Raw genomic sequence first — 9,541 nt, 5'->3', positions numbered from 1 at the left:
ACCCAGTAAAACATGCCCCAACATAGTAAAAGTACAAGCAAGTAAAACGTGATACGGTGCAAAAGTACATGATTCCCCAGATCACCCAAGTAAAGCGCGAAACAACGCTTAACACTGAAGAAGGACTTTGTATTCCCTGAAGCCCTTTGAATTTCTCTACCACGTAAAACATACCGTCAAACAAGAATATTCAAAGTATCGAATTGCCAATCGTAATTAAAAACTTAAATTGATTCATACTTTTTACAGCGTAACCAATCTCCCACTGACTAGTTCCGTTCAAAATTACCAAAAATGATGACCCACGTTCTTTAGACATTCCAGAACATTATCGTGTAATGCCAAACTTTTACCATTGAATTTCCACGCTGGTTGCCCAGTGCCTCGCCTTCCTTCATGTCCTTTCTTCGGTCTGTATTGATCTTCGACGAATGAGACTCTTACGGGCAGCTGGCACCGCTTCCTCGCAGTTCTGTAGTAGAGAGTAGCTTCGTCTCGCTAGCTATTGGATCGGTTGGAGCCGATAGGAAACAAGTGTGGCACTTTACTTATTACTTTCAAACGCGATGGAGGTTGGTTTACACTTTTTGTTTCCCTTGCCGTTATGAATGTCTAGGTGTCATGTTGCTGTTGAATGTGGAGATGAATGTTTCTTTGTAGATACATCGCCTTCCCTGTTTTTACATAAAACAGTTGTGTTGTTTACAAGTTTCGATTTGTAACCTTATGTGATTTGTGTCATTTGCGGTTATACTTATCCTCTATAAATATTTACATATATGTTTTATTCCTTTGCAGAGTCTACTATTGAAGATACACAAGATGACAGGGTACGGTGCTTAAGGATACTTTTATTCCCGCTGTGGTTAGGATGTAAACACATCTATCATGGCTAACGTGAAGACGAGGGAAAGTTCAGAAAGGATGTCACGGGAACAGCCAAGACTGCCACCCAAATTACCAAAGGCTGCCTGAGGATAATCCCATTCTATTGTGTTATTAGAGGATTTGGTGGTCGGAATATGACGAGACTGAACGGTTCCATGAACATTGCATTTACACGACCAGACAGTCTTTATTGCTATGTCGTAAGGTAATGTACGGAGTATGTCAGCAACACCATGTGAAGTGAATATTGAGCTTCATCGTCAAGCTACTTACTTCATATACCTGGAAGGAGGGCTCCTCATCTCGGGATTCTGATGGAGGGGTTTTCGTATCTGTCAATCGAAGAGGAAAACAGGGACAATGTGGCCTTTCCCCCTGGGGAGAACAAGACTGATAGATGCATTAACAACACCGTATCTCTCCCGTTTCCCCCTTTGGACGCCGGATTAGTGTTCTCAAGTTTATTACTTGCCGTTATTATATTTATGGTGATATTTGGAAATTGCTTGGTCGTAGCAGCAGTGTTAACAACACGAAAACTCCGAACTGTTACCAACATCTTCATAGTCAATTTGGCTTGTGCAGACCTGCTCCTCGGGGTGTTCGTGTTGCCCTTTTCGGCAACCTTAGAGGTCCTTGATGTTTGGGTGTTTGGGGTAGCATGGTGTCACATATGGCTAGCCATTGATGTTTGGTTGTGCACAGCTTCTATTCTGAATCTCTGCTGCATCAGTTTTGACCGTTACCTCGCCATAACGCGACCTATGAAATACCCTAGTTTAATGTCATCGAAAAGAGGGAAGCTACTCGTAGCATTTATTTGGGCAGTTTCGTTTTTGATATGTTTCCCTCCTCTTATCGGGTGGAACGAAGGAGGTGGAATACCTTTTGAACCTCCGCCTGATTTTGACAGCAATGTGTCGTATATTGACTTGGATGAAGATTCAAATGGTACATTTTTCATTGGAACTCAATTCACTATTTGGAATATTACTCCAACTGCGGAAAGCACAGAAGATTCATGTGTTGTGGAGCCATATGAGTGTGAACTCACCAATTCCCAAGGATACAGAATTTACGCTTCGATGGGTTCATTCTATGTACCCATGCTAGTGATGGTGTTTTTCTATATCAGGATTTACCGTGCTGCTGTGAAGACCATCTCGGCATATGAAAAAGGAGTGCTAACAACCAAGACATCAAAAGAAACGAATAGTTTAAGTAGAGAAAACGCAGTGACATTACGCGTACACCGTGGTGGCAGTTGTGCGGCAAGCAAACCATCTGTTTCCAAGTCAGCTAGTTCGGACATGTCCCCAACAAAATCGAATGAATACTCATCCTTAAAGAGAGAGAGGTCATTCCAAAGTGAGCCCTATACTCACCATTCGCCTGTAACGAAACCCAAATATCACCGCCGCTTCCGAAAGTATCAAAATTATACCGAAAATGGAAATTTGAATGGTCAGAAACGAACAGAAAGATGTGGTGAACGCAGCACACTGTCAGTTCAAAGTAACGGTGTGGACGCCAAGAAAACTGAGAGGGAGAGACGGAAAGATATGAACGGAACGCGTATTCGTTTCATGGTAAATGGCCAGTCGACGAGTGCCGTGAATAGACGCGCGGCTGCCATTCAACAAAAACAGGGTAAAAATCTAAAAAATCATATGAGAAAATTCAACCGCGAGAAAAAAGCAGCCAAAACGTTGGCAATTATTGTAGGAGCATTCATTATGTGCTGGCTTCCCTTCTTCACCATATACCTTGTCGGTGCTTTCTGTGAGGAATGTATTCCTGCATTATTGTTCTCAGTGTTCTTCTGGCTCGGTTATTGCAACTCCGCCATCAATCCATGTGTTTACGCTCTCTTTTCAAGAGACTTTCGTTTTGCCTTCCGAAAACTCTTAACAATCCGTCGCCCGAAAAAACTTTTGAACAAGTCAAATTCTGAGCCAATTTCAATGCAAGTGCATCAGATCCAGGTGACAGCGTGTAACTATAGTGAAAGTTTGTCAGAGAGCTGACAACCCATTGAACGTTTCTGTTCCAGACAAATGTGCAAACCGTATATGGAGAGATATTCTGATTGATACTGTCCGCTGGAAATCCGGATAGAGACGATCAAATTAAAATGTCTCACCAGCTATTACGACTGTCTGTCAGCGGTTTCGTGTTATTAAGAAAGCCGGTGTTTTCTACAAGCGTTTGGCTTTACGTAGAACAGAAACGTTTTGCATACCCTTGATATATTCTGCCAATGAACGATATTACTGATATATGTTATGCATTGATATTGACTGATGTTTGATGTCAGTGGTGTAAATAATAAATTTTAAAAACGAACTAGTCTCAATGGAACTTAACGAATGATGGGTAACCATTATAGGGTTATGAGATTCAATGTTTGAATCAGTACACTAATTACGTGCCATTCGGTGACTTAGTATATCTCACGGTATCATGTTGTCGGATAACCTGACAACCAAACCCCAAAACTGAAATGCTTAATATTCTAATTAGAAATGATCTTTTACAGTCATCTTGGTGACGATGGTACCCAGTACCCGAGTCTTCACTGATACAGATTCCAAAACGTATTGATATCTTGAAGAAAACAAAAATGAACAAGAAGTGTGAACTGCAATTGCCTTATTGCCCCTGTGACAGTTCATTTGTTCATGATATTTTATGGTTTCGAAAGGATGGTTAGAGGTTTTTCTATCAGAATAGATGGCAGTTAAGCAGGAAGGAACAGAAACCACGTTTCTTTACTGTTTATGGGTATAAGAAACATCATATGTTGTGAAGATGTACCGATGAAAAACTTTTGTTTAGATCTGATCAGAAATTAATGAGAGTTCCATGATCATTGCCTTCAGATCTTCTTTCCATCAAAGCATAACAAAATCATAAAACGAAAGTGACCAACGTTCATGTCTTGTAAACGTATTCAGACAATCGCTATTCAATGCATTGTCAAATTCACCAGAGCAGTGCAAACCTCCGAGACAAAATACGCTGATATCAGTAAGATCATTCGCTCGTAATTTGATCGGAGTTTCTTATGCCTCACTCAGTCTCTATTATGCATGGATAATAACACAGATACGTTTTTCAATCTCGATATTGCATTAACATTTGAATCCAGCAGGTCGGCTGCAATAAGAGGGGTCTTAGTGTAGGATCAAGCAAGCTAACACGCTGTAGTTCTGTTTGTGTATGCATCAGTGAGACAGTCGAGAAAGGATCAAAAGCTTAAAGTTTCCAGCGACCTGTTACATAACCGTCATCAGTCATGCATTTACGGTCATTGAGTTATGACTTCTACGTCTACTAATGGACTATATTTATGAAGCTGCGTTCTATACTGCCATTGTGTATGCAGACAACGATGTGCCTTAATTGACAATTACCAACACTGTTGGAGATGTTCTTAGACGTTGCATATGTGAAATGCTATATCAAAACCATGCATCTCGTCTAGCTTGGGTTGGTTTCCCAACAAAAGTTGCAAGTATCTTGGCCACTTGGAACTATTTCAAATTGAAATGTATTTTCTACAGCATTATCAAAACCCCTTTTATAGATGGTACGGTAGTGTTAGCGCATTTACATACATGCATACATACATCAATACCAACTAAACAATGTTATTATACATGTGTCAAATAAGTATAATCAAAGCAGATACGAAAATGTTACTTGGTTCTGTTAAATTCCTGAAAGGTAAATCACCGTAAAAATTGAAAGTCTTCCATTTAAAGTCCGTCTCGTGTTGTTGTTTGACATGAAGCCCAATAATAATAATAGTAATAATAATAATAATAATAATAATAATAATAATAATAATAACGATGATGCTAATAATATGTCTTGTATGTGGTTCCTCATGTCAAACTTTAACAGTTTCGAGCTGTAAAGTCAAATATTTCTGTTAACGACGAGTATAGCTTTCATAGACTAACATATTTACCAATATTTTAAAATTTGTTGTAAGGAATCTTTAAAATTATTGTTCTCAGTTTCGGGACATCACCAGCGTTAAATGTTATATGTTGATTCCTTGTTCGCCTCAAAAAAGCAAACGGTTATACGTTTATAATATTATTCTAAACTACAACAGGGTAATGCCGTCTTGTATCTATTGAAACGACCTTTCTTGATATTTGCAATTTCATTTCTCTGTGATGTCTCCCGTTTCGATGTTTTTGCATCATTTTTCATTTGCAAAAGATTGTGGCCTTATGAAAAGATGCTTATGAAGTAAAAATCATAAATTTATGAATAGAGCAAACAGAATATGAGAAGCAGACTTGAAACAATCAATTCCTACAAAATGTACAAGATTCATACACCAAACAGGAGATTTATTTGTGTTAGAACGAACTTGTCACCTTTTCAACCACTTGCTTGACGAAGATCAAAATGCATGGCAATTATTATTTATGGATGTTATTAATCATATTCTTTGGTTTATCTAAGCACTGGCATCACCGTTGGCGGGTATTACTGGAATACTGCTGAAGGCGGCGTGAAACTACACTCACTCGTGTCACCTGCCACCTTCCCTAATGCAACTCAAAGGCGTTATGTCATGTTGGCTGATGACATACATTATATGCACGAATACGAGTGACATCCATTCAAGTACCATCCATACTTAGCCGCAATTGGACACAAACACACACGCGCGCGCGCACGCAAACACTCACACATACACCCCACACCCACACCCACACCACCACACCACCACACCCCACCACCCCCCACCCACACACACACACACACAAACATTTCTTATGGCATTAATTTCTGATGATTATGGATTGGATATTGTCCCTTTTATTATGTACCAAACACGAGGGTTAGTTTTTGTTTTTTATCCGATATCAAATTGCGCCCCCTTAAACTGAAACTTTTGCGGTCTACATATGTCATGTAACGTAACGATAACTGTGAGAACCCACTATTTTAATACTGAACGTGTCTATGTTTATAAATTAAAAATTCAAAGTTGAACAAAATGCTAATTTTTTCTTCAAATGTTAAAAGTGACGTCACGTTGTCTATGACGTCACAACTATGGAATTATTTGCTCGTGCAATCACATCATCATCAACCGAAGAGTTCAGCATCTTATTTGTTAAGCACTCGTGTCAAACGGCCAATGGGTGATAAGAAAGGCAATATCACACACAAGTATATCTCCTGTAGGAGCCAGTATCATATTCTTCTAATACGTGGCATCGTGTAGCAAATTATACAAGTGCGGAACACGATCGATAAATAACATCGAAAGAGAGGTGTATGGACCTGATATGTTCAACGGAAATAGGAATGTACAAATTGATTGTAACAATGAAAGAAAATAAGTATGTCTTAACACAACAGTTTGAATCATGCTTGGGTCTTATTTTTGGCCTTGAAAAGTGTGATTCGTTTTGATTTAGAAGGACTTGTAAATAAAAACGACAAAACAAGTTTGGGCTAGTTTGAAACGGTTTGAAAGAATAAAATCCTTTTTGAACATTGATTGTTCGACTGTGCGTAACTTTCAAAGTGACAAAAGACACTCCACAGCACTGTATGACAAAAGTGATTCAGCTTCCAATGGCCCGATGCAATTCCATATTTTGACATTAAGCATATGTTCCTGTGTTGTTTCAGGTAAACAGTTGACTTGCCTTTGCATGTGTTTGTGACAGGTGCCACTGGTTGAGTAGTATACGCCCACCTTTTATTTACTTGTTTATGATTCAGTCTTAATCTCCATTTTGGATTCTCACACTATCCATAATATAATTCACGGTTTTATATACACAAATTGGGGTTGAATAAATATATCATGTAGTTTTGAAAGTATTTCTATTTCTGTCTTGTCTAACGCCGTGACATAACAGGAATAATGTTAAAACTCTTTGTCTTATCTAAAACAGATCACACTATAGAGCAATGTGATATCGTATTTTATATCGTGCGTGCATTCACCTTTCGTGCCCATCACGGCAACCATCATCAGGCTCCACTGTCAAAGTAGTACCATATGTTCCAGTGCTTTTTGTAGTTGAACAACTGACTTGCTTTTGCATGTTTTTTGTAACGAGTGCTACCGGTGGGGCAGGATACGCTCTTTTTTTCGCGAACACCTGGCATTATCGCTATTTAATAGTGATTCATAAACACGTGCTGGTATACAGAGTCGGAATCGTACAATCTGCGTTTGGCAGAGATTTCTTATGAATATGGAATGTGGATTCATGTAGATGATTTCAAAAAGGATCAAACGTCATTGTGAAAGTGTCGACGATATTACGTTAAAATACACCTAAAAGCACCACTCAGACCCTTTCAGGCTACACATTCGAAAGAGGTATTGACGTGTTTACATCTTCATTAAGCATATCGCGTCTTCTGAAGTACATATTTCTTTTAGCAGCTCCAGGCTTTGGTGTCTACATTTCACAACTTGTGAGGTACCATCAAGCATGCCCTTTCTAAAAGAAAGTCACACATTCACTAAAAAAAGTCACTGTTGCTCAAAAGGTGTTTGGTCAGAGTGACATTCAAGACCTCAGCAAAGCTTTCAAACGTTGTATGGTAGACATGTGCATGTTCCCGTGTTATTGTTTTTTCAGGTTAACAATTGACTTGATTATTGCATGTGACAGGAGCCAGCAGTGGGGCAGGATACTCGCGAACATCTGGTAGCATCACTATTTGATGATGATTCGTCGAACCATGCTTGTGATATGTACAATCTACTCTGCTTTTGGCAGTGATTTCTTATGAATATGGAAAGAGTTTTTTCGCTTTTATTTGAGATACAATCACATGATCAATCAATGTCGACGGTTCGAAAAATGCACCAACTCAATGTTATGTTCATATCATGTATGGGTTCCAGTGTTGAATATGTCCTAAATGTCCTATACGTGACATTATTGCTGACTTTACTTAGTCTTTATAATTAATTAAGTAATTATTTAAGTAACTTTAACTGTTGAAAGCAGCTTAATAAATTTAATCACCCGTACACCACATGAATACTGTTCCTTAGCCTCAGTGTATGCTTCATGAATACTTCCTATCTGTAATAGCGATCATAATAACGTGTCAGACAGATCTAACCTTATTCAGGAATCATTCGTGCCCGTCAGTGATATTAATTAACAGTCTAATCCATTTCTAAAAATCCATCGTAGACAAATGTCCCTTTTACGCCATAGCAACCCAACGTACAGAACCGCCGTATTTCAATACCGTCTGCAAAGGTAGTCGATTCACCGTGCTGTTACGGTTTAATTAATTCTCACTCCTCAAAAGCTAATTAAGACAAATCTTAGAAGGATGTGTGTATGGGTCAGTTTTAAGAATCAACTGCCACCGGACACTGTCTGTTTAAACAGTGACCACTTCCCCCCTAGAGGCGTCAGACTGGACGGGTCATCGTGGAACATCCTTGTTATATGCCACACAGTTCTGGATTGTGTGAAGACGGACAATGGCCAGAGGCATGGTCAAATATCGATGTTGGTCCACTCGCGAAGAAAAGAGTTTTTCGTTTATGTTATCAATCTTCCAGTGACCAAAAAGACTTCTTTTGAATGAATGTTCCATGTTATCAATCATGTGTATTGATTCTTGTTGGCGCTACGTCAACTATTGTATCAGTGTATGTACGAATACATGTACCGTACCACGGTCCAGGTCCAGGTCCAGGTTATAAGATTGTACAATATATAAAATGTTTCCACATGCATACACGTATTTCGATACATGGTGATCCACAACAATGTCATAATGTGCAAGACAAGCATGTATTGAAATGGACAAGTGTGGTTCTCAGTCATCTTAAATATCTGATAAGTTTCACAACAGTGTCTAAAAGGTTTGCTAATTTCTCAAATTATGTAGATCCCGTGGCCCGTAAAGGGCTCCTATCATACCCTGTCTTTTACTCAGAGATGTGTGGTACAAAGTGGCGTTACGCTCACTCATGTGATCTGTGAGAAACAAATTGCTTAATGATATACTTATGATAACTTTAGCTCTGTTATCGAAAAACATGAAGGTCATTAATACTCTACAGAAGTCACTGTAATCTTTGAGACTTTCATAAGGGTTATCTTTAAGGGAAAATCATCCATTCAGGTTTTCGTGAACTTTATATAAATGCACTTGTTTTTATCAGATTTGCTGAGCCAACATTTCTATTGTGTGCATCAGATATTTCATAAATCTTAAAACTACCCCACTGAACGGCTAGACATGAGCTATTTGCAACGTTATAGCTGGCAACAAACATCCATTGAGTGTGTGAGTGAAAACGTGTGACGCCACAGTCTAGTTGTCCAGCGATACTGAGGTGGTTTGTGGAAACTCGAATCTTGGCGAAGGTTGAACAGTGTGATTAGAGGGATGGCTGCAACTCTTCAGTAGTCAAATTAACATTTATGTCGAGTAATATTCCAACAATTTTGCCTTTTGTGTCGATGTTCCACTACGTTTGACGTACAATCGAGCAAGCTCTTTCTACGACGATTTTAAAGAGCATCATACGAATTTTGCTCAAAGGTTTGATCAGGGTCACAACATTCCGGGCTCCAGTAAAACTTTCAAAAGATTTTATTGGAGACAAGTGGAGCACATT

The 9,541-nt window shown here is 39.0% G+C and overlaps 1 protein-coding gene across 1 annotated transcript; it reads left to right on the top strand.

The window, feature by feature from the left end:
• Nucleotides 1-1,030: 1,030 nt before the first annotated feature.
• LOC139452617 (octopamine receptor 1-like) lies at nt 1,031-3,140 on the top strand. Its single transcript, XM_071234151.1, has one exon. The coding sequence runs from the start codon at nt 1,203-1,205 to the stop codon at nt 2,913-2,915; it is 1,713 nt and encodes a 570-aa protein (XP_071090252.1). The 5' UTR covers nt 1,031-1,202; the 3' UTR covers nt 2,916-3,140.
• The last annotated feature ends 6,401 nt before the right edge of the window (nt 3,141-9,541 follow it).

Source organism: Haliotis cracherodii, unplaced genomic scaffold (genome assembly GCF_022045235.1).
Source record: "Haliotis cracherodii isolate W230 unplaced genomic scaffold, xgHalCrac1.p SCAF_9, whole genome shotgun sequence".
In the NCBI taxonomy this organism is placed as follows: Eukaryota; Metazoa; Mollusca; class Gastropoda; order Lepetellida; family Haliotidae; genus Haliotis; species Haliotis cracherodii.
This window is presented reverse-complemented; position numbering and strand designations above follow the sequence as displayed.

Bases quoted from the DNA above. Each gene is read 5' to 3' on its own strand.
- LOC139452617 (XM_071234151.1), top strand. From the start codon at position 1,203: ATGGAGGGGTTTTCGTATCTGTCAATCGAAGAGGAAAACAGGGACAAT.